This window comes from Pelodiscus sinensis, chromosome 4 (genome assembly GCF_052426305.1).
Source record: "Pelodiscus sinensis isolate ZL-2025 chromosome 4, ASM5242630v1, whole genome shotgun sequence".
Lineage (NCBI taxonomy): Eukaryota > Metazoa > Chordata > Testudines > Trionychidae > Pelodiscus > Pelodiscus sinensis.
In genome coordinates, this window is record NC_143055.1 from 119,395,660 (window position 1) to 119,421,640 (window position 25,981).

The 25,981-nt window shown below is 40.3% G+C and overlaps 1 protein-coding gene across 3 annotated transcripts in view; it reads right to left on the minus strand.

Moving 5' to 3' along the window:
* The window catches only part of CCSER1 (coiled-coil serine rich protein 1), a 1,136,372-nt gene that overhangs the window by 179,765 nt on the left and 930,626 nt on the right, over positions 1-25,981 (minus strand). Inside the window, exon 10 of one of the 3 annotated variants that reach the window (XM_075929599.2) lies at positions 25,083-25,128. The exons of the other annotated variants lie outside the window; for them this stretch is intronic. Within the exon in view, the coding sequence (XP_075785714.2) occupies positions 25,083-25,128 (46 nt within the window). The remainder of the gene's footprint in view (positions 1-25,082; positions 25,129-25,981) is intronic. 3 annotated transcript variants of the gene reach the window in all.

Consider the following 25,981-nt stretch of genomic DNA (forward strand, 5'->3'; position numbering starts at 1 on the left):
GGAGCCCGACTGGGCTGAGAAAGCACACCCCCAGCGGCAGGGTGGCCAGTGGCTGGGAGCCCTGCTATATGGGAGCAGAACCAACAGGACTGGTGATCGGGAGTGAGGTCAGTAACCAGCAAACTCTCTGGTCTTGCAAACTGCCTGGTTTGGAACCACTGAGGTTCCAAGGGTACTGGACCAGAGTGTCCAATCTGTACCTAAATGGTTGTTACAAGCAGGGAAGGGAGAAAAAATATTCTCCTTAACCTCTCTTGATAGGACAGGCAACTGGCTTAAAGTGCAGCAAAGAAAGTTTAGGTTGGACATTAGGAACAACTTCTTGTCAGGGCGATTAATCACTGAAATAAATTGCCTCAGAAGGTTGTGCAATCTCCATCATTGGAAATCTTTAAGCTCTGGTTAGGCAAACAGCTGTCAGGGATGGTCTAGAAGATAATACTTAGTTCTTCCATGAGTGCAGAGGAGTGGACTAGGTCCTTTCCAGTCCTGTGCTTAGGAAAGGCTTCAGAAGCAAGGAGATCGCAGGACACTACACTGGTAAAAATAGCAGTCTAGACAGGGTAGGACCACTTTAGAGCCAGTTAGGGCATACGCCCACAGGGTTCAGGAATGTCTTGTCTCTACTTGTCTAAGCAGTGTCTTGCCATTTGCACAGCTAATTATACCTGAGATAAGAACGCAAGAGGTGTATACAGCCTATATACCACCAAAAGGAGCATGCAGGATAGCTTTACCTTGTGACTAATTTTAATACTGGGTCTTTAGTTTTATAAGTTCACTGCACAATCAAATGATTGCCATGAATTTTGAAGCCTTGAAGCAGTTCAGTAGTGCTATTTGAATAACACCTAATGATTACAATGCAGAACCCACAATTTTCTTCTATTAAAGATCCTGTATTTTATTCAGTTAAAATCCCGTCTGTATGAACCTTTAACCTCTTTAAAAGAGAAAGGAATGATCTTAAACAACAACAAATAGTCTGATAGCACTTTAAAGGCTAACAAAACATGGAGATGATGTTATACCTACCGCTATCAGCTTTAGAGGATTCAAAAGTGAGAAGTGACTATTATTAATTATTATGATTATTTGAATTGCAGCGGGACACCAAGTCATGGACCAGGACCTCACTGTGCCAGGCATGATACAAGCACAGCAAAACTGAGCATTTCCTCTTTCAGCTGCAGAGTAAAATCATTTATGTTGGTAAATAAAAACCTGCTTTGATTTCATTTACTTTTCAATATGACTTTTGCTAATCCAAAGAAAGTGTAGACACTACAGTTCAAATTGAGAAAATGCTTAAAGGCCTCTATGAATTATCACTATACACTTCATAAGACTATATATTAAGTAAATATTGACTTATGTTAAGTCAATATTAAGATGGAAATATTATCTGAGGAAAGAAACAAAAACAACAAAAATCAATGTCTACCTTGAGAGTTAGCAAGACTTGATACTGACTTACTGCAGACATCAATACATGTGTAATAACCTGTATACATTTTGAAGTTTCTGTCCTATAAAAACGAAAATCCAATTTTTTACTAACACCTACAAATATTTCTTCCAACAAAGGCATAAATCCTATTTTTGTATTTAGAATCTCTCTGTTTTTCTTCTTCAGAATTGCAGTCCACAGCATGTGATGTGACTATCACTAATATAAACTTTGTTGAATGCCGCTCTACGCTACCAGGAGCTTAATGCAGCCCATTTTGCACAGGATTTGAAAAGCCTGAGCAGAAGGCCTGAATTTCCACTCTGATTTATGGGGTTCTCCCTGTGAAGAGAATTAGTAAGACTGGATGCTATAATTATCTTAAAGGAGCAGATAGCCTCTTATGGTATATAAAAGAAGATCAAAATCAAATGACTCTGCTAATTTTTTTTCAATCTCAAATTAGGCTTATTTGTGTGTACAGAGTTACTGGAAGAGAGCCATCTTACATCTTACAACAGAATGCACTGGAATGCTAAATAAGACAGGTCCAAAAATTTTAACATCTAAATACATTATTTCGATAACATATTTGAAATGGAAAATGCTAACACTGAAAAGAACCTGGTGGTTCCAGGATATATACATTGCTTGAGATTTAATTCAGGTGAGCTATGTCTATACTGCAGCACTTTTTCAGAAAATGGAGGCATCCCAAAATAGCTATTCTGCGTCTTTTGAGCTCACCTGTTATTTCAAAATATAGTGGGCTTGCTATTCTGATGTCCCTATAAACCTCATTCCACAAGGAGTAACGGACGTTTCAGAATAGTGTTTCATTTCAAAATAAGTGCTCTGTAGATAGCATCAAATTTTGAAATAAGCTATTTTGAAATAACACCAAAATAAGATAAGCAATTTGCGTAGTTTATTTTGACCCACAGTGCAGTGTAGATGGTTTTTAATGTAAAAACCAAACATCTTTCCAGAAAATACCAACTACATCCTCATCAACACCATTGCTATTGAACGGATTACTCAGTAGTATAAAACGTTATCAGGATACAAACTGATTTTGTATTCTTTACTGCATATAGTCATGCATTCAATGACTGAGTACACGTGTACATGTATTGCCAGCGGTTGAAAAAGGAGACGTGAAAGAGAGTACACAGTCCTGTTATGTCCTTCTTGTTACCGTATATTCCGGCGTACAAGACGACCTCTGAAGTTAAAAAACATCCCCCAAAAATCGGGGGTCGTCTTGTACGCCGGATGCCCCGCCGCCGGAGCCCCTCCGCGGCTTTGAAAGCCTCGGGGGAAGCCGGCGGCGGGGCATCCCAGGCGCGCATGGGCTGCCCGCCCGCCGGAGCCCCTCCACGCCGCCGCGGAGGGGCTCCGGAGGGGGGGCAGCCCATGCGTCCCTGGGATGCCCCGCCGCCGGCTTCCCCCGAGGCTTTCAAAGCCGCGGAGGGACTCCGGCGGGGGGGCAGCCCATGCACGCCTGGGATGCCCCCCCGCCGGCTTCCCCCGAGGCTTTCAAAGCCGCGGAGGGGCTCCGGCGGGGGGGGGCAGCCCATGCGCGCCTGGGATGCCCCCCCGCCGGCTTCCCCCGAGGCTTTCAAAGCCGCGGAGGGGCTCCGGCGGGGGGCGGGGCGGAAGCCCAGGCGCTCCTGGCGGCTTTGCTCCCGGTGCCTCTGGTCTGCTGGGGACCATCTCCAGCAGACCAGGGACACCGGGAGCAAAGGAGGCGGAGGGGCGCTGGGGTATAAGATGAAACCCTATCTTTTAATTAAAAAGATAGGGGGTCGTCTTATACGCCCAGTCGCCCTATACGCCGGAAAATACGGTAGTTTAAATGTGTGAGAAATGATTCCATTAGGTGTTAGTGAAGTTGAGGGAGAGTTGTCTTCCCAATTCAGGAAGACACTATTGATCCAAATCTAATTTTTAGGACAGCCATTAAATAAGGCCATTCAGCCCTTCTAAAGGCTTTCCCCGCATCTAGAGATAAAGCTATGGAGGGAACATCTGACATCTGAGCTTGCTATTTTTCTCGTATTACACTTACATTTCTGTACTCCAGGTGTTCCTAATCTGGGAACAGCCATGGTATGGAGGAGGAAGCAACTCCTGCAACTGGGGGAAACAGCAACGTGCAGAGCCACTTTCTCTGAGGGTGGCTTTTCCCCATTGCTCCCATAGCAGCACGGGGTGAGGTCTGGGAGCAGTAGGGAGCATAAAGCTGTGAAATATGCCACATGGCTTATGTTCCAAGTGGATGCAAATCCATAGGACTTGACAGCCATGTTATAATCTCAATTTCAGCATGTATTTTGCAAAGCCTTCACCATATTTTGGAATGCTCTGAAAGCTTTATTAATTCAGTCCTTATAGTAGCTTTCCAAAATATGGTGAAGGCTTTACAAAAAACATGCAGGAATTGAAATTGTAGCATGGCTGCCAAGTCTCATGGATTTGCATTCTCACCATTGATTCCCATTTGGAACATAAGCCATGTGACATATTTCATGTTTTCCTTCAGAGGTTTGATAAAAGTACCATTCCGTTTGCTTATCAGGAATGTTGCTACTTCCTGAACTATGTCTGGTATTTGACACAAGACATCTAGGCTTGGGAAAACTAATCTGAGTAAAGTCAAAATGTTCTTGCCATAAGCTGAAGTTTTTTGGTGTGTGTGGCTTTTTCTGTTTTAAAATGTTCAGATGTTACTCATGACCTTATTTTTATCTGTACTTCCTCATTCCAGGTTAAAGTAGGAATGCATACATTACCTTAAGATAGCTCGCCATCTTTGCTCTTAAAAACAGGAGACACTCCAGAAAGCTTTCAGTTAAACTTGTTCTTCTAATTAATTAACTTCAATTTATAGATCTAGACAGACGGATTAGCTTTGGATAGACATCCTAAATTATTTATCCTAACGATCGATTGATCAATAGTTTTGGCAAATTAAAAAAGGCACTCATGAAGTTAGATGACTAGAACATCTAAGTGTCATATTTGAGAATAAAATATAAGAAAAATTGATAGATACTCCCCTCTACTCTACATTTTTCACCTGCTACTTCTAGTAGATAGAGGAATTGAAGTTTCTAGAAAAGGAACCTGTTGAAGGGAAAACTCTCTCAAGTAGTTCTAGATGGAAGGGTAGAAGATGCCCATAATCTTTTCTCCCACCTTTAAAAGACCCTAAACTACTGTATGGATAAGAAAGTATCAATGAGCTGCAAGGGACCTTGAGGGGTTATCAGATCCAATTCCCTGCCCTCTTGGTATGACCAAGAACCATCTAGTTCATCTTGAATAGATGGTGATAAGGGTGTTCAATTAACTCAAAAGAAGTGTACGTATGAAGGAGTCTAAAATGCTGTAATTCATTCTAACGGATTTGCAAGAAGAAATGTCAGACCAGGTTAGCCTCACCTGTTAATGTGTCCTTTAATATGCAAGCTGTGCAATTCAAAAAATGCCAGCAGCAAAGGGTGAACCAGTCAAGGATTAATAGCTTAGATTCAGTGAAAGCACTAGTATTGACATTTTCTTGGGATCTGCTGATGTAGCTCTCAACTATCTCTAAAGACATGAGAATGCTTTATACCACACCATAGGAATTAAATAGAAAAACACACTTTATGAAGATCAGTTCATATTTTCTTCTCTGCTTTTTCCAAGATTTCTTGTTTCTAGTTCTTACTAAAATTATTTTGCTCATTAGAAAAACAATTAAAATCAGATGGTGCTTTTAAGAGCTGTTTTTTCCCCACTTTGTCAAATAGTATGAAAGTGAGGTTAATCTAGACACTGATGCCCGAACACAGTGTTAGAGGAGGACCAGAGATATCCAGAAATTCATTAATGTCAAGTTAGTCCTGAAACAGGATTTGGGGGCATGAAATAACAATTATCCATCATTTTGCTAGATTCATTTGCTTTTCTAGACTTCTTTGATGTGCATTCATGAAGCTATAAGAGTAACTGAAAGGAAGTAAATGATGAGGCTACCATGAAGACTTAGCACATGGGTCAGTTTATTTGATTTTTTTCTCCTTTCCCTTTCTACTTATGGGATGATAGCAGTACATCAAGAAACCATAGTCCTAAGGCTGAATTTCAGTAATAGGTTTGGGATGTACTTTAATACTGATTTGGCTTCACATTTCTCAACCTTAATTTCATGGCAATATATTATTTTTATATTTTTTCAATTTTTCATTGAAAAATGCCATTTTGCCATAGCCAGGAACTATTTTGCGGGCTTGGTAAATTAGTATTAGAAAGTTTCAGAGATTTAAGAATTTTAGTACCCCGCATAAAGTACTGTAAATACTAGATAAGGGAGTTGCTAGTTTCAAGTTATTTTAAATTCAAGTTATTTTAAATTGTATATAGTTTTTCTATATGTAAAGAAACATGTATTACAGTAAAGTTACTCAGTTCAGTACATTTCTAGAAAGCTTTATATCTTTCCTTTCTGTTGATGGAAATTCCTATCTGATTTGTAAAGCCCTATGCACATTTATGGTGTTTTGTAAGTAAATAAATATAATTACTAACAGTAATACCAGCAGCATTCTTTATTAAAAGTCACTTTTCAAAGCTAAATAAACTTTTTCTTTCTTCTTGTGATTAAAGGAGGGTAGCCAACTTTCAAATGGCAAAAAACTGAATACCCTTGCTCTGTCTCTTCCCCCTACCCTCCCACATTCACTCCATCCCCCACTCTCTGTCTTTTGCTTTCCCCCATCCCCCTTACTCACTTTCACTAGCCTGGAACAGAAGGCTGCTATGTGTGGGAGGGGGCTGAGATGGGGATGAAGGATTTGGAGTGAGGGAGGAGGGCTCAAGCTGGAGCAAGCAGTTGAAGTACAGGAGGAGAGAGTGGGCTCTGGGGTTACTAGGGTTACCAGATGGTTTCAAACAAAAACAGACATACTTGATCTCAGATCGGGGGGCTGGTCGGGAGGAGGTCGGGAAGAGTGGAGCTGGCCAGGAGAGATTGGGGGGGGACTGGCTGGCGGGAAGGAGGGCTGGCCTGGAGGGGGTTGCGGGGAGTGGGGCTGGCCGGGGGGAGCTGGCTGGTGGGGAGGAGTTTGGGGAGAGTGGGGCTGGCTGGGGAGGAGAAAGCAGGGGGGAACTGGCTGCCAGGGAGCAGGGCTGGCTCAGGCGCACACAGATCCCGGGGTGCTGCCTGTCCCGTGCACGGTGCCGGCGGGGTGCATGGGCGAATCCGGATTCCATCCCGGCCCGGCCCTGCCCTCTCCTCTCTACTGTGTAGTTGCGTACTGCCAGGCTGGTAGACATGCTCATGCAGTACGCAGCCAGGAAGTATGCAACTGTGTACTGTTACTCATGATAATAATAAAACTTACTTAATTAGAAATTACTGGACACTTATATGTCCAGTATTTTCTCAATTTGTTTCCCCAACAGAAAGCTCAAATACCGGACTGTTTGGTTCAAAACCAGACACCTGGCAACCCGAGGAGCTAGATGACCTCCTGACATCTTTTCCAACTATAATCTTCTATGATTCTGCCATTGCTGAAAGCTGCCATTCTCTCTGGAATGGTCTCTGTTTTGTGCTCAGTAGCTGTTTTACCAACACATTTTAAGAAATGTTTACTTTGTACATGATAACTTTTCATTCATGTCACCTAAGCTACAGGTTGAGCCTCTATAGTTTGGATTTCCCTCATCCAACAACATCCATGGTCCAATATTATATAGCAACATTTATTTGTATACACACAGTTACAGACTGAAGACGTTTTACTTCCAATGTATACACACACAAAAGAAAATAATTTTTAGATTAAATTCACTTTGGTTGCATAGAGTCTGAATCTTTGATATATAATTTATTTTTGTTGTATAATGTATTTACATTGCTGAAAGCAAATAATATGAGCACAATGTGAATAATTATCACTAATATTGCAAAGGGCTCTTCAAAGAATAATCCTTATTACAGTTTTTTGCAGGACTGTGATAAATCCATTCTGACCCTATTTGAGGATTCAAAGTGAGCTTTTATCAGTGTTGTGAGGTTATTAATTAATTATTATTATTATTATTATTATTATTTAGAAAAACTCAGGGTGGCCTAAGGTTCTTTACACTGTAAGAAGGCACTTTGCATACAGACATCTTGTCAGATGCGTACACTTGTCAAATGTAGGTTGATAGCTAATAATTCACTGACTAGGACCTCTTAGCTGAAAAAAAAGCTAAAATTTGTTAAATAAATTGCCAGACAAATTTGCAGTGTTTTTGTATTTCCAATTCATAACTTTCTTTTTAAATGTGTAGCTTACTATGTTACCATCTTTGGTCATCATCTTGCATTCTTTTCACAGCTTCATTTCTGAGAGAGTTTTTATGTGAACAAGCAATGCAGGATTGTGCCATATGTTGTTTAATAAAGTGTTATAATACACATACAATGTACCATATGGCTACATGGCTGAGAGATGCTATGGAATCCCTCTCTTCTTTTGTATCTCCTGATATCTTAGCCAAGATTCGGGAGCTGTATAGCTACTTTACACCACATCATTGACAGAATCTGGCCATAGACTAGATAGAGCATTTCAGGGGAATCCTCCAGTGATGTAGAGCTGGCATAGCTGTTTCTCTGTCACCGTCCTTTCTACTGCAGGCATTTATGGGGCCATGGCTGTGGTGATTAGGGCATTCTGGTCCTATGCAGTTCTTACATAACTTAGAGTAGGGATCAAGCCTGACAACAAGGCCAGGACAAGTGAGTGCAAAGACTACCTTGGTAGTTCCCCAAACTTCTCCGAGCCTACCTGTGGGCTTGTTGGCTGCCACCATTGTAAGAACTGGACAACTGTAACATAAATTAACTAGTCTGTTTTGATATTATATCTGGAGTTTTTGTAGCATTTTTCTGTATTTCCTATGTACAAAAAGAGGAAAGCCTAAGATTATCTTTTCCTTTTAAAAGCGAAACTAAGTCCAGTAAAAGCTCCATGTGGGTGCTAAAATTATGTCTACATTGGTGCATGCATTTGAGTATTGCATCATATACATGCTCACACATGCTCCCATAACCCAGGCAAAGTGCCCATATTATGCTGTGCTGGACATGGGCATAACACTGTTTATAAGTGTATATCTGTGTACATGCTGCCATTGCCATTATATAGCACTGGTGCTAACATTTCAGGGGTGGCATCCCAGGGTTTGTCTGTCATAGACACACGCTAGGAACTACTTTGCTGAGCACTGCAGGTACTATTCCCTTCCTTCACACATCTGCCAATGGCAGTTCCTGATCATATTACCCTTCAGTGTTATTCCCTGCAAAAGCAGGTGGAAACTATGAAGCAATGGGATACTGATCTGGTTTTGTTCCTTATTGTAGGACAAACTTTTTTGCAGTAGAGTCAGTGATTGATGAAATGATGGATGGAACTTATGTAGAACTTTCTGACACATTGAAAATGGTTCATTTTCAGACTTACATAGTACAAATACAGTGAATGTTGGCATTGCTATGGTATGTCCCTGGCTGCGTCATCACTACTAGTGCAGAAGAACAAGCTCCATGTGTTGGGATCACATCATTTGTGAATTCTAAAATGACCAGAAGTGGTTTCAGAATTTCTATATGAGAAAAGCTATGTAAAGATCTTGCATCAAACCTCCAGTACCAGAGCATTCAATTCAGAGAAATCATAGTGGTTCAGAAATGCAGGTGAGTGCACGGGGGAGTTTCTTTCAAAGTACTTAAGAGTGTCCCATTATTTACAACATACTATTTAATATCCTAACAAATTAAATACTAAAATAGTTAGCACCTACATAACTCTTTGCATAAAGGAATTTCAAAGTATTCTACAATGGATAGATATTTCCATTGTACAATCTTAGGGACAGATATTCAAAAGTACTCAACTCTCACTTGGGCACCTAAATGAAGTCACCAGATTTGGAAAAGTGATCAGTACCCAGAACAGCGATAAACTAACTAGGCCAATATGTGGGCTGCATGAGTGGCCCTCCTTAGTCTCAATGGGCCACAAGTTTATTGTAACTAAGATGGTCTCCCAGAATAGGGTAGTTTTGCTAACTGCACTTGCATACCTAGAATTTGCAGGGTATGCTAACTGAACTGTAGCCGGCACTTTGATTGGATGCAGAGGGAGCACATGGTTCTCACAGTCAATGTTGTGTGCAATCAGCACGCACCTCACTTCACATGCCCTGGCTTTATATGTGTGTCACTTTAGTAATACCGGAGGCAACAGTGTGGAAGGGAGGCACATGGGATTCCAGAGCAACCTCTGTCTGAGGGGAGCCCGGCTTCTCTCACAGACCGGCTCCACCTGTCACTCCACACTGCTGCCTCTAATACAGGCAGTCCCCGAGTTACGCGGATCCGACTTATGGGGCTTTCCTCGCCCCGGAGGACGGGAACGGCGGGACGCCCAGATGCGCCGCGGTCCGCCGCCCCCGTCCTCCGGGGCGAGAAAAGCTGCTCCCCGTCTCCCTGGTCTGCAGGGAGACGGGGAGCAAAGCCTTGGAGCACGCCCGCAGCGGGACAGCCCGAGCGCTCTTGGGCTGTCCCGCTGCGGGCGTGCTCCAAGGCTTTGCTCCCCGTCTCCCTGGTCTGACCAGCACACCAGGGAGATGGGGAGCAAAGCCTCAGAGCACTCCAGCAGTGGGACAGCCGCGGCGCGCCTGGACTGTCCTGCTGCCCGCGTGCTCTGCAGCTTTGCTCCGCGTCTCCCAAGTCAGCAGACCAGGGAGACGGAGCAAAGCCGTGGAGGACTTGGGCGGTCCCGCCACCCCTGTCTCCCTGGTCTGCTGGGGGGGAGGGGTGCAGCTAGTGCCCCCCCCCCAGCAGACCAGGCTTTTCTTGCCTACCCCTGGGGTAGAGCAGCTGGGGGCTGCCGGGTTGGTCCCGCAGCGCCGCTCCGGACCAACCCGGCAGCACCGCAGCTGCTCTGCCCCAGGCGTCCTGATTCAGCCGCTGCTGGTCTGCAGGGAGACGGGGAGCAAAGCCTTGGAGCACACCCGCAGCGGGATAGCCCGGGCGCTCTTGGGCGGTCCCGCCACCCCCGTCTCCCTGGTCTGCTGGGGGGGGGGGGGTGCAGCTAGTGCCCCCTCCCTCCATCAGACCAGGCTTTTCTTGCCTACCCCTGGGGTAGAGCAGGTGGGGGCTGCCGGGTTGGTCCCGCAGCGCCGCTCCGGACCAACCCGGCAGCACTCCAGCTGCTCTGCCACAGGAGTCCTGATTCAGCCGCTGCTGGTCAGTTTCAGCAGCGGCTGAATCAGGACCCCTGGGGCAGAGCAGCTGGGGTGCTGTTGGGTTGCTCCAGTAGCGCCGAGGAGCCGCGCTACTGGAGCAACCCAGCAGCACCCCAGCTGCTCTGCCCCAGGCGTCCCCAAGTCAGCCACTGCTGAAACTGACCAGCGCTGACTACAGGAAGCCCGAGGCAGAGTTGCTTTGCCCCAGGCTTCCTGGAATCAGCCGCTGATCAGTTTCAGCAGCAGCTGACTTGGGGACACCTGGGTTTTTTAAGTTGCATCTGTATGTAAGTCAGAACTGGCATCCAGATTCAGCCACGGTTGAAACTGATCAGTTTCAGCAGCGACTGAATCTGGACCAGTTCCGACTTACATACAGATTCAACTTAAGAACAAACCTACAGTCCCTATCTTGTACGTAACCCGGGGACTGCCTGTAGACAGGCAGTAGTGCAGGGGTAGCAGGGGGCTCCCTGGCAGTGGGGCTGGGAGAGTACTGACTGCCAGTTCCCCCTCCCAATGGGAAGTATTTTAGTAACCATGTAACTGCTAAAAATTGTTGCAGCTACATGTTTACTAAAATACATGATATTTAATATCCCTATACTAGACTAGGCCATGTTGTATAAAAGAAGTTTAGAATTTTAAAATGAGATGCTGCAACACTCTCTTTCTATCTCCGCTCAGGTCATTTAAAACAATTAAAATACATTTTAATATTTTCTCTTTTTTTAATAATTAAAACAATTCTGTCCCCAAATGTAAGCATCAGATAGCTATTCTTTCTTTAAGTGACTTATTCATTTCTCTCAGTATATTGTTTTGTACATTCATGAATACTTTGTAGTATGCAACTCATGTGACAAAGGAACAAACTACAAATGTTATTTCCAGTGTAATCCATCAACATTAAAGAACTGGTGACCAAAACCAGATGCCAAGCAGAAGTATTTTATATATAATTGTCAGTTTACAAAAGCTTGTTATGCTGAAGTACCATACACAGAGAAAGAAAAACTACAGATGCTTACACTTAGGTGACAGAATCTCATAAGTAACATCTGTGGAAACATTATTAGTATGCTGATAAAATATTCACTACAACTAACTACAGGTCATGCAATTTACTTTTTCCTAAAATAGTACTCCCAATCAAATTCTAAACTCTTATGTTAAAGTCACAGAGGGAGAATAACCACTCTGCCTTGTAGCTCTGGATGCATACAGTTAAAAGAAAAGGATATCCCTCACAACACAAAGCAATTGGGGACCATCAAGGACGAAATGGTTTTGCAGTTGGAATCTCTTATATAAACACTACCAGCATGCTTACTTTATACATCATTGCTGCTCATGTCAAAATGATAGTCAGCTCATTTATTGCTTATTTTATTGTGATTTGATTTTCAACAATAAGGGACAGCAGAGCAGCATGAAGGGCAGAAGGAGCATTGCAATTCTGCTCTCTCACACTGACAGCAGCTCATATTACAGTTTCACTGTTCCATCATGTCAAAAACAGTTATGTATCTTACTGTATCTTACAGTTTATTGCACAGTCATATCTGAGTCTACCCCATCATTTATCCAGTAGTATGCATATATGCATTTGAAAAGTCTGTAACTCAATGTAATAGCACTAATTTGACCTATAAAAATATAGTAGGACAATCAGCAACTAATAAATTCCAAGGGAAACTTTCCACATCTGATTTATAATCTTCAACTCCACCTTGCAAGAACAGGGCAAGGCAACAATTCCCACATGGTGAAAATGTATTAATAATTTCTGCCCTTTTCATTGTGTTGAAACCTAAAGCACCATATCAAATATTCACATGGAGGATTGCCTTTAGGAAACAGCTGGCTGATACACTGTTCTTCTGTGGGGTACATCTACACAGCACACTTATTTCGAAATAGGCTATTTCAGAATTTTTTTCCGAAATAGCTTATTTTGAAATAGCACGTCTACACTACAGAGACGCTTCAGAATACTCTGAGGCAGGCTTCCCTAATATGAATGCGCTACCTCTAATTAGAGCCCCAGGAGTCACTGGGGAGTAATTTCTTTGAATGGCTCTGGGGAGGAGCTACTTCGAAATAGCAGCAGTGGAGCATCCACACTACAGCTATTTCGAAATAGCTATTTCGGAATAGGCATTATTCCTTGTGGAATGAAGTTTGCAGAAGTCGGAATAAGCCACCCGTTAATTTCAAATTTATTTTGAAATAACTGAATTGCTGTGTAGACACTCACATTGTTATTTTGGAATAACAATTGTTATTCCGAAATAACGCTGTTGTGTAGATGCACACTGGGATGAAATAACTTTCTGACACAGCTTCTCCTAGTGGCACAAAGAAGTACAGTTTTTACTCCTCAGTGTCAGAAGAACTCAAAGTAGGATCCTGATTAACAGAAGCATCCATCCACTAGTTACATCTTGCATGCTTCTCGTTTACTATGTTGACCTTTGTTTGTATTTCACATGCAATATAAGGAAATGGTTTTAAATCAACCATGTCCTTACTACTAGAGGCAATAAGCTTTTACATAACATTCTGTTTTAAACACACACACACACACACACACACACACACACACACACACACACACACACACACACACACACACACACACATACATCCTCCTGGGGGGAAAAAGAAAGAAAAAAACCCTGATTATATGATAAAGAGGTTTAACAAGGTTTTATAGTGAACACTGCCTGCTGAAATTTCCTATAACAAATGTGTAAAAAAGCTACCAGCCAACTTTCAGGAAACATTTATGTGCAACAGATGAATCTGACAAAGCACAGGGAAAAAGAATCACATTTTAGTTATAAAAGTGAGTTGAACCTCAGCAAGATTACCAAGTGACAGTAATCAATTGGTTTCACATAAAAGCAATGCAGTATACACTCTCAGAACATTAAGAAAGAATGAAAACAATCAAAAGTTTATAAAAAAAGAAAATATGTGAAAATAGCATAAGCCACAAAAAATCTTATTATATTAATGTAATTTATCGTATGTTCATCTAGTGAAATTGTATGGTACCAATTGCTCATTTTTTATGAATTATCCCTATTGTTTTTAGCTGCTAAGGGTAAGTATGATAAATACCCATAAATAGTTCAAGTTGTTTCAATTTCCTGCATATATCATATTAGAAACACATTCTTAATTAGTGCCACAGGCATCTTATTTTATGAAAACTATGAACTTATCTGTATGTAAGCAAGAAAAAAGGGAGCAATGGAAAATACATTAATTTATCTCATCTGTATAGAATGCATAAGGTATTGTGTGTGTGCGTTCACACAGACGTGCGGGTACATGAAGGCTGTGTCTACACTGGCCGCCTATTACGAAATAGGCATGCTAATGTAGAACTTTGGAAGAGGCAAATGCGCGGGGGATTTAAATATCCCCCGCGGCATTTGCATTTTCATGGCCGCCGCTTTTTTCCGGCTTGGAGATAAGCCGGAGAAAAGCGTCCAGACTTGCAAGTAGGAATAAGAGATCCTCCGGAATAGGGCTTTATTCCGGAGAATCGCACCAGTCTGGACGCTTTTCTCCGGCTTATCTCCAAGCCAGAAAAAAGCGGCGGCCATGAAAATGAAAATGCCGCGGGGGATATTTAAATCCCCCGCGCATTTGCCTCTTCCAAAGTTCTACATTAGCATGCCTATTTCGTAATAGGCGGCCAGTGTAGACATAGCCGAAGGGAAGAACAGTTCAATGTTTTTAACTTTTCTCAACACTTTGAAATAAAATAACTAAACTGTGCTTTGTTCTCCCTCCCCCTCATAATACAAAGATAATTGTGGGGAGCGTTACATAACAAGTAAGACCTGGAAAAATCCTACTTTTTAATACGAATAGCATCAAGAATATGCAGTTGGTTTACTGGCTATAAGCAGTAAATATTCTTGTTCTGCTAACTGGCTCATGAGAAAAGTCAGGCTAACAACCACAGAACAGTTACACTGTTCAAAAATCAGTGTTTTTTCATACTTTCAGAAATAAGTGTGTGTGTGTGTGTGTATATATATATATATATATATATATACACACACACATTCATTCTGATATATATATATCAGAAAAAAACCTCATCATAACTAGAGTTCTGCACAGATACAAAATATATATTTGCATCTGCAAAAATGAGCCATGAATGTAGATACAAAAAAAGTTCTAGATACAAAATTTTGTATGTGTATCCACAAAAATGAGTGCTGGATATCCACATACACATTCCCAGATGCAGATACTTATGGATATAAAGCAGATATTCACAGATTTGCAGGGCTCTAGTCCTAATGAACAATATATAAAGACATACAAACATGCAATGCACCTTCAGCAGCTTTCTCTAAAATAACAATGTAACAATTACCTTGTTAATTGTTAACACTATTCCCAGTAAAACTGTTCAGCCCCTGGAGTTAAATAACTACACTCAGCTGGCTGAGGCGAGGGCTGAGGCCTCTGCAGCTGGGGCTGCTCTAGAACTCGGGCTTGAGCTCCTTCCTCTCTGGCAGTCAGATCCGACTTAGTGGCTCCTTGGGCTTTTATACTCTGACTTCCCTGGGAGCACGCCCAGCAGGGTTGTGGGGGTGGGGCCTTTTCGGCCAGCTGGGCCAGGGCAACTCCCTGCCCCTTAGTGCGGGGTAGATACACTCTGTCACAACAAGGAATAAGGGAAGTCGGAGGAAGTGTGTTCTATTTCGAAATAAGTGCTGTGTAGACACTCCCTATTTCGAAATAAGCTATTCTGAAATAAGATACGCAACTGATATAGCTCAATTTGCATAGCTTATTTCGAATTAAGCCATGAAGTGTAGACACATCCTAAGGCTCTGATTCTTAAATGTGTCGCTATATAAGAGCAGCCCTGTTAAAGCAAAGACACTACATATCTGTATAAAAGCTCACAAGTTTGGGGCCGAAAGCCAAATTTGTTGTGTCGTAAAATAATGTTATATTTGTTCACTGCTTTTTATTATAAATAAACCCTGAAGAAGAATTAAAGCACAGAGGAAAGAGAAAGAAATCACAGGAATCAAAGTTTAAATTTAAAGCCCTCCAGTTTATCATATTTGGTTAATGTCATGTCAGTACCCATGAGAAAACTAACAACTCAAGTTAATAGGAAATTTCTGATACTCATGGGGGGCGGAGGCAGTTTCCATTGATCAACTTTAGAAGTGAGTATCACTGGCTGTAAGTTTTCCATCCTCTGTGCAGATAAAATCAATTGATCTGTTTCAGGACAGTCTCTCCAGCTCTACAGATTTGTCACAGCAGGAGGGAGCCCATTCATCATCTTCCTTGACAGAGTTACGCCAACTTCACTATTTGAAATTTTATCCTTGTGTCTAAACTAGGATATTATCCTAATTTGCCCACCACCTGTATCCCTATCCCTCTACACTAGTTAAACACAGTGGCTACGTCTACACTGGCACCCCTTTCCGGAAAAGGGATGCTAATGTAGCACTTTGGAATAGGCAAATCCGCGGGTGATTTAAATATCCCCCGCGGCATTTGCATTAACATGGCTGCTGCTTTTTTTTGGCTTGGGGAAACGCCGGAGAAAAGCGCCAGTCTAGACGTGATTCTCCGGAAAAGAAAGCCTTTTCCGGAGGATCTCTTATTCCTACTTTCAAGTAGGAACACATTGTTGGCTAGTGCCAAAGGTCCTCCTTTTGGGGAAAGTGACTAAGAACGTGGGATGATTAACTCCTGCAATATCTCATATCCCTTAATATATTGGACTGCTATTAATAAGGTTCAGTTGGAATAGGACACAGATGTCAGATCCCCATGCTGACATTATTAGATTTTTCATCATTATTACATCACCTTCACTATCATCAATCATGAGGTGCTTTAGACTCACCTGCAGAACCCGAAAGAGATGAACTGTCCCTTTAAATGGATCATTGCTTTCAGAGAGAACCCAGAGTAGAAGGATGACCAAATTGCTCATCCTTCACCAGGACTCTGACTTCCATCTTTGTATTAATTCAAAAAGTGTATGAAGTCACCCATGAGGAAAAACATTTTAGGAAGAGTAACATCACCAGGAACTTGACAAAAACTAGTTCCACTTCACACTTTTGTCTAACCAAGACATTGTTGGTTCCCTGCTTTCCTAGTGTCTGAATAAGATGGAAGTAATGCTTGTTAGAAAACCATGAAATACTGGCAGGGGCTGTGCCTGCATGCTTGATGGAAGATGTATTCTTGTTGAATGCCCAAATAATTCAAAACCTTACAGTTTTACTGAATTTAATTCATCTTCTCTTTTAGATTACCAGCACCAAGGGGAGAGTAGAAACACTGTTTTTCACCTTTGGCTGGAAAATAGATGGTACTCTGTCTTCTCTATAATTTTCCATCCCTTCCTCGCCTGCAACTTTGACAACTATATGTGAGGCTATCCCAAAAGGACAGCTATTTCAGCCAGTACAGAAAGTGGCTGCTTTGCCTGCTTATTAAGCTCTCACCTGTCTACACTACCTAATACATCTATGCGCTGCATTATTTGCTGACTGCAATTTAACTTCAGGTTGCTACACTAGGTGCTGAATACTACACAATTCTACACAATTGTCTACACAATTGTCAAAAACACGCTTCTTTCCCTATAATCAATTACAGTAGTTGCAACTTGTGGAGACCATATGTCTGTCAAGTTTCTATGGCTAAGTTTGGTAAAGAGGAGAAAGAAGGATGTTTTCAGTAGCTGTCCCCCCTTCTCCATGTAGTCAAATTAGAACTAAAACAACATAGTTAAACAGTACCCACATATCCCAGTGAATTAACTCCATCAATTTACTTAGATTCACATTTGTGAATCTGTATTCACATTTGTGAATAAGAATGTGAATTAAAATAAAAAGAACTGGGAAAAGTTTCCACTTGAGTGAAAAGCTGTTCATGGGGGTATTCCCTATGAAAATGCTCCTGCAGCCAATACCGTTTTATTACCACAGCACAATAGATTCTAATAAGTATGTTTGTGGATAAACCGCCACTAGGAAATAAAAAGACATCCCCTGTGGATAAAGTTAGGGAACAGAAACAACATTATATAGCATACAGTGAGAAATAATGACCAGTTCAAGTTATTAGCAAAGAGTAGTTATTAATGGTTTGCAGGCATGCTGGAAAGACATAAAAAATGGGGTTCCACAGAGGTCTATTTTATTCATTATTTTCATAGTTCTATTCAATATCTTCATCAATGATGATAGCATATAGAGTACGGTCATTAAGTTTGCAGATGATACCAAGCTGGAAGGGCTTGGAAGTGCTTTCAAGGATAGGGTCATAATTCAAAATGGCCTGGACAAACTAAAGAAAGGGTCTGAGCTAAATAGGATGAAGTTTAATAAGGGCAAATGCAAAAAATTCAGAAAATACCATGTGAAATGTCCGGTATTTTCTCTTTTTCCTGGCTCAGGCATCCACCGGAAAACACACAGCTTGGGCTGGCTGAGGTGGAAGGATGGAGCATCCTGGGCAGACTTCAAAATGGCTGCCTTAAAAGGGCAATACCTGCTCTGCTCTCAAAAGGGCAACTTTTTTTTTTTTGGTCAACAACTTTTCCCCTGGAGTACCAGCACCTTATTTTTACACTGGTTCCGAGAATTAAAGGGGCTGCTGCTATTTTGCTGCTATTTTTGTTTTTTGGCTCTGGTCAGTTCCCCCCCTTTTTTTTGGCTGCTATTTTTGGGGGAGGAGTGAGGGTTTCTCAAAAATCAAAAAGGGGGCATGATTACGAAAAGTTTGGGAACCACTGCTCTAGAACTATGATGGCATTTGGGTTTTTATACAACTGGGTCACAGAAAGTATCTATCCCTTTAGTATTAATCAGTGTTATCCACAGGAAATTTTATTTAAAAAGAAAAACAGCATGAGTTTTAAATAAATTCAGGTATGAGCTGTGTATTCAGTCTTCAAACATGAAGAGAGAGCCAAGAGAGTCCAACATTTAGGCTTTGGTCCTTCCTCCACATAAACTTGTTTATCAACTGTTTTCTGAAAGCTGACTTCTAAGTTCCTTGACATTACCTCATACGTAAATATACTATCACTCTATCACACTCTCTGTTAGGAAACAATCTGTCATAACACTGTACACAAAATAAAAATCTTCTTGGAAGGCAAATGAAGTTCTGCCTATAGGGCTAATCAGGGAATTAAAAGTTAACACAAATAAAACCTACACAACAGCTCAGAAACTTAGAAGTTTCAATGTCTCTTCTAAATCTAAACTCTGTGATTTTTTGAGCAAGTTCTAAATTTGCTAAAATGACTTATCCCATCCCCAGTGTTTTTACAATAATTGCTGTTTTAAAACTTTCACTGTACTAATACCTGTTTCTATGGAAACAGGCATGAGAACAGGAGCCACCAGCAGAGGAATTAAGAGTTTTTTCTGTGAAATGAAAAGCTGTTAGAAATAGTAATGCAAAAATGAACAAGGCTGTTTAAGAGTCCCAAATCCTTAACTGAATATACATTTAATTTCAAGTGATGGGTATGATCCTGCTCTCACTTAAGTCTATGTGAGTTTAGCTTTTCATTTCGGTGGGATCAGGAATGGGCCTAAGTAGCTGAAAATGAATCATCTACTTAACGTCTGATCCAAAACCCACTGAAGTCAATGGGGTATGTCTACACTACCCCGCTAGTCCGAACTAGCGGGGTAATGTAGGCATACCGCACTTGCAAATGAAGCCTGGGATTTGAATTTCCCGGGCTTCATTTGCATAAGCGGGGAGCCGCCATTTTTAAAACCCCGCTGGTTCGAACCCCGTGCAGCGCGGCTACACGGGGCACAAACTAGGTAGTTTGAACTAGGCTTCCTAGTTCGAACTACCGTTACTCCTACAGATTTGATGACAGTGTTGTTTCCTCTATGACATCTGATAGCAATGTTAACACATACAAGGACACCTGTGTCACCAATTAGAGTTAAATTCCTGCACTTTTCACCCTTTCTCCAAAGCCTGAAACAGGCTGTACGGTTTCCACTAAAAGTCAAGAAACACAGACCCCGATATAGTATATACTTAAGAATGCAAGTCATTCTGTTGCGTTAAATGTCGATCCCTACTCACATATATATTTGCAGAATTGGGACTTTCGTGTCTTTTGGATCAAGCACTTGACAGAGCATTCGAAATACAAGACTCCTCTCACTGAGTATACTACACCAGATCGAATGCCTCACTGATAAACAGCCAAGGCTAATGATGTCATTAATTATTGCATAAGAACTAACTTACATGGTCTTTATGTCTGAACCCTGAGTCTAAGCTACATCCTTAACAGCTAAAAGTCTGTCAGCTCACCTTTTAAATACATATTTTTTGAGTTTTAAATATACATCTGTGCATAGTTAATTAACTTAAGCCGTTTTCTTCTCCATTTTTTAACAAGTCTTCTCAGTTCACTTTTAATTTCAGCAGAGGATTACCAGCTGAGAATCTCTTTTAGAAACAGGATCAAAAATACTTTTGGAATCAAAAGGTAAATCAACTGATTCTAAAGATTCCAACTGGAAAAAAGCTTGAATAATACATATTTTAAAGCACTTGTTTCCTTTTAAATATAAAAATGATGTTTTTGTTCTCATTTTTATATTATTTAAATCTGTGTTCTGGAAGAAGCAACTATATCTATATATTTTAAATGGGATAATTCACCATTTATTCATATTTACAAAGATATTTCTTATATATTGACTTACAACAATTCATGCTGTAGCTGCAGCACGTGAGAAACGATACGTGCTGTTGAGGAGTGCACATTAACCTAATTCAGTGGTGGGTTCCGAGAGCTGCACTAGCCTGCTAAGAATTTTTCTGGTTTGGCTTTGTGAATGCGAAAATACTAAACAAATGCTTATATAGACACATGCATAAGGTAAATCACAGTGACTGAGAATAAAGCAATACTTCCAGATACAGATGAAGGCACACTGAATAGATTTGAAATCATAAAACTGTGCTTCAATCCCTTTCTTCCTTTTCCCAGCTCTTTGACTTACATTGACACTGTACTTGCTTTGGCTGCAAACCATTTAATTCCAGCAACGTAAGAGTCAAGGCATCACTTTCATAAGATAGACAATCTTTTTTTTATTTACTTTCAGTTTGAGGGATTGCTATTAAATGAACAGTTAGTTAAGTATTCTTTCTGCACTTAGTATTTATAAAACTATGATGTTTCTAATGTGTATTTCCCCGGACCACAATAGATTTTAAGAAATATTTGCTAAAATAATCTTAAAATTCACCCCCCTAAAAAACTTGCAAACTAATATTTTATGTCCAATTTTGGTCATATTGTGTAAGTTCACAAACATGACCCTGGGTGTCCTGATTTCCAATGCTATTTAGCTCTGAAAATAATTTAAGGTAAGGCACAAAAAAGAGTTCAAAGAAATTTGCTTCAGATTGAAAACTTTAAATTAGTTTCAGTAAGTCAAACTACAAAAACTATAGCAGAGAAGAAAGACTATTCTTGGAAATTGCCACTAGAGAATTTTAAGAAAGGACCATTCTGTCAAGAAGTGATTGATATGGTAGAAAGACGACTTTTTTTATTTCCCCTTTCATCTTGAAAGACGTATCATTAAAGGTAGAGAACATAAGCCTACTGTGCCATTTTCTCTGATTATCATGAATTATGCAATGGGGTGTGGCATCTTTTCTAAAAGGCACATCTTATTTTTTTCAAGAGTTTAATGTTTGCAGGATCTAAACAGAATTACATTTGAGAATGAGGTTACTTTTTTCCCACTACATGTTCACACCCATCCACACATTAAAACAACTATACAGCCTTAGTGAAGGTGTCACTGACACACAACTGTTAGACACTACTTTCAGAATATCAGTTTCAAATAACTTCTGAGTTCAGGTGATGAATACATAAAGCAAATGAAACCAAGTACATGTAGGAAATATTTAGCATAAATAATTCAGCCATTTGAATTATAATACAGAGGCATTGCGATATGTAAATAGGGGGAAAAGTCTCACTATCGTGGGGAACTTTCCTTGCTCCTACAGTGAAATGGGTTAGCAAAAAGATCCTTTAACCAGAGGCTTCTCTACCCTGAGGGACCGCTCTCCAAATTCCTGTATGGCAGATCCTTGTAACCCCTACAAGGCTGGGCCTGGGATATCTGGGGCTCTACCCCTAACCTTGTGGTCACCTAGGACAGGAGCAGGATGACCCGGCTCCAGGATGCTCTCTTCTCACTGAACATGTCCCTGACCCATGGATGACTACATGCAGTTCAAGCAAATACAATTTATTCAACAGCAATCAATTTCAAAAATCCAAAAGGATAAGGAAAAACCTGAAAAAAGTTACGGGAAACGCATCACTCCACTCTGAGGCGCAGAGACTCACACACAGCATCTCTGCAATGAGGACGGTTCACAGACTGTTCCTTCTAGGTCCCAGGCCTCCTTCTCAGGCACTGGCTGTGCTACAGAGATGCTGCAGGTCAAACACTTGCTCTTGGAGACAGGACCCTTTTCCCCAGCGTCAGCCCCTCCCCAGTGCACACTCCTGAAAATCCATATGATTTCCCAGTGACTCCTAATATACCCCTGCACTTGCCAACTCCATGGGGACATGAACCAAATATTGTTGACAACCTCGTAAATATAAATTCAAAGAATCAAATTAATCCTTAGTCTATATCTGCTGAACTCAGTAATGTTTACCGTGTTGCAAGTTTGGATCAATACATTTTCGATAACTTTAGCCTTTCCTAAAGGATTTTCCACAGGAGGACATGAGATTTGCCCAGTAAGCTCAAGTCTCTGATGTGCTGAACACTTACTGTGAGATGCTGCGTTCTCAACTCCCATTTTCTTCAGTGAGACCAGAGTACGCATTACCTTGTAGGATTAGAACAACTGCTACTAATTTTGATTTGGAATCAATGCCCATGAAAAGGAGTATTTGCTCACTTACTAGTAATTTACCATTGATATTGACCAGTAGTAAATCATTACCCTCTGCAGTAAGGTGAGAGGAGGGGAGAGAGTAAATAGGTTCTATTCTTAGGTTAATGCATAAGCTCACTTAGGGATGAAATCAAGTTCAAATTCTAGCCCTTCAACAGTACATTGTCAAGCATCAATGTCTCAGGTTTGCCACAATATTTATATTCCAGAAATATCTTTAACTCTGACTATACGTAACAACAGAAAATAATCTGGTGAAAATATCATATTCTACGGATACTATGCATATCCCAGGATGTCGTGGTTAAAACACAAGTCTCTGTACATAGAATTCTAGGCCTCCATCTCTCTCTAATCTGTGTGTTTTGTTTTTTGCACAGAACATTGCTGTCTTAGAAACACTCCCAATCTGACCAGTTTGCCACAGAATCTTATTTTTCCTTGCAATGTCTGATATCTTTTGGAGTGTATTATTATTTCCTATCTATCCATTCATGCACTTACTTGAATTGTTCTTCATTCTTCTCTGCCTTTCTTTATGTCCACAAATTTTGTCAAATCTCTGCCATATGAAACACTTTCTATTCTCTGCTTTATGTTTCTTACTTTCACATGCTGTGTACCTAAGTGTTCCAAAGAAGCCCCGATTCCTTACAAAGTAGGAAGCTGTAGGTTATGATACATTCCATATTGCTAATTACCTATAACTGAATTTAAATATCAGTAAAAAGCCATGTGATCACATCTCTGTAGTCTTGACTTATTAAGTATCTCATATACACCAAAAGCAAAAACTAACTTAAATGAAATAAGCCAAAGCATACAGAAGTTCTAATGTTCATTTCTCCAGATTCATAAATAAAGGCATCTCAGAAATTCAAATAGCTTAGTAAGCAGCTACAATCATTGGTGAAGAGACGGATAATAATTTACCCAGAATGTGAATTCCTTCCACTGTTCCTTTAATTAGCATAATATGAGCACAATTAAAATACCATTTCAAAATTAGGGGATTTATCTCCTGCAGTCCTATCCAGAAGAATACAAACATTTCAGATACTTACATAATAAAGAGGAAACTAAAATACAGATTACTTTTTTTAAATTTTTTTTGAGACCCACATTCAAGGACAAATGCTGTTTAGTTTCCTATGGATTCACGGTTTGGTCTGGTGAATTTATACAAACAACATATTTAATACTGCCAACAATGAAGGAAATCATTGTTCAACTTGGACTGAACTTGGTGAAAAAGCCTGTAATGTCATATTAGGTTGAATCTATTCAGCATTCAGTGTAGCTGCAGTTCACAATAACGGTATAATGCAATGCTGTTTTTATGCATGTAGAACAAACTGATGTCTTTGAGATGGACACTTAGGCTACATCTAGACAGTGATACTATTTTGGGATACCAGAAGTATCCCGAAATAGCTATTCCGCATCATTAAACACGCCTGTTATTTTGAAAGATATTTTGAAATAAACTATTTCAAAATTACCTCAAAATAAGCTACACAAAAGTAGGAGAGAGACACAGATGGACTCAGGGAACGTAAAAAGTTATTACCTCAAAGTCTGATGGCTCTTTTGAGACTTTATATGTTAAATTTACATTTATATTAATTTCAAAATATGTTAAAACAGACAGATTGTAAGAGAGCATCTTGAAATAGAATGCACCAGCACAGGTGTTGATGGAAGGTTTTAAGATAGGTGAATATCATCAACCATGATGGGAAATTTCAAGTTGAAGAGGCAGAGTTCTCACTAATGAACCCCGCCTCCATAACTCAAGGGTGACTGGTTTGTGCTCCAAATTGTTCAAAAGCAATGGCCCATATACAATAATTCTGAACAACCTGGCACAAAGCTGTTTGACTTTGTATTTCTTAGTCTGTTCATAATACATGGCTGTTTTTTTTTTGTGGGGAACTGGCCACGGATATTAATACATATGTAGAGAAACAGTTACCCACAACCTCTGATGTTTGTATTCAATGATATGTTCAAGAGCTGAGCTGAGGTTACTGTCCTTACTCCTCCAGACTTTGAGCCATTATGCGATTTTCTACCCTTCTTGTAACTCTATAGCGAACAGTACAGCTCTAATTGCATTGTGCTGGAGACAAGACAAACAATTAAGGAAAAAAGGGGCAATAGATATCATTAGCTACAAACACGTTACAGGCAATATACAACAATAGTGATTGCATATTGACCTTAGGGTGTTTAGTCTATATTGGCATGCCATGCTACAGCACATGTACACATATTCATCTTTACAACACAGAGCGGAATTTAAGAGACTCACATAATTGCCTGCGAGAAGGTACAGGAGCACTTCCATAAGCTGTGCCCTGTAAATAAAACACATTTTTTTTGGAGCAAGGCATGTCAGGATTAACAGTAGAAAATGAAAAAAAAAAATGACAAGACAGGAAGAAAATGAAGGCAAGTGAAACAAAATAAAAAGAGACTCATTAGATAAAGCAGCTTCTTGTTACTGAAGAATTGCTGTTCCTATTTTCAGAGAAACATAAATTATAATAGAGAAGGTACTGTGAGTAATCCACCCATCATCAGACACAATGAGCCAAAAACAGAAAAAAAATTACAATGTAAGACAGGCACATTCAAACTTGTCAAATTAAGTTTGATGAAAAGTAGAACAGAAAGTATATATTAATGTGGCCTCCTTAAAAAAAAAGGTTCAGTTACATCAGTTTTTTATCTTATTCAGTTGCTGTTTGAAAGTATAGTATATTTAAATCAATAGCGGATTTATTGCAGTATATTTTGTTTCCTGTCACTCCCTCCTCATTTTCCCTCCAAAACTATTTAACAAGTATTCCATGAATCAGTTTGATGAAAGCTGAATCTCTAGTCGATAGGAAGTTGCTTTATTAAATACTTAATCAATAGACATCGTAATTCTTTCAATAGATAGAGAATTATTTCCTGCATGTATTATTCTGGTAATTTGAGCTGCAGCTCTGAATCACAGCCTATTCATTGTTCTGTTTACAGAAAGAAGCTATGAATCAAATGCCAAGTGTGTCATCTTGGTAGTGATGTTTGCAGAACAAAATTTATAAGATAATAGCAATGGCTTACAGAGAAAGAATATATGGTAAATATAGATTTCCGCGTATCAATCCACAGATGTGGATATGCAGTGATGTAACAAAGTTGGGTCAATTGCTTTATCTG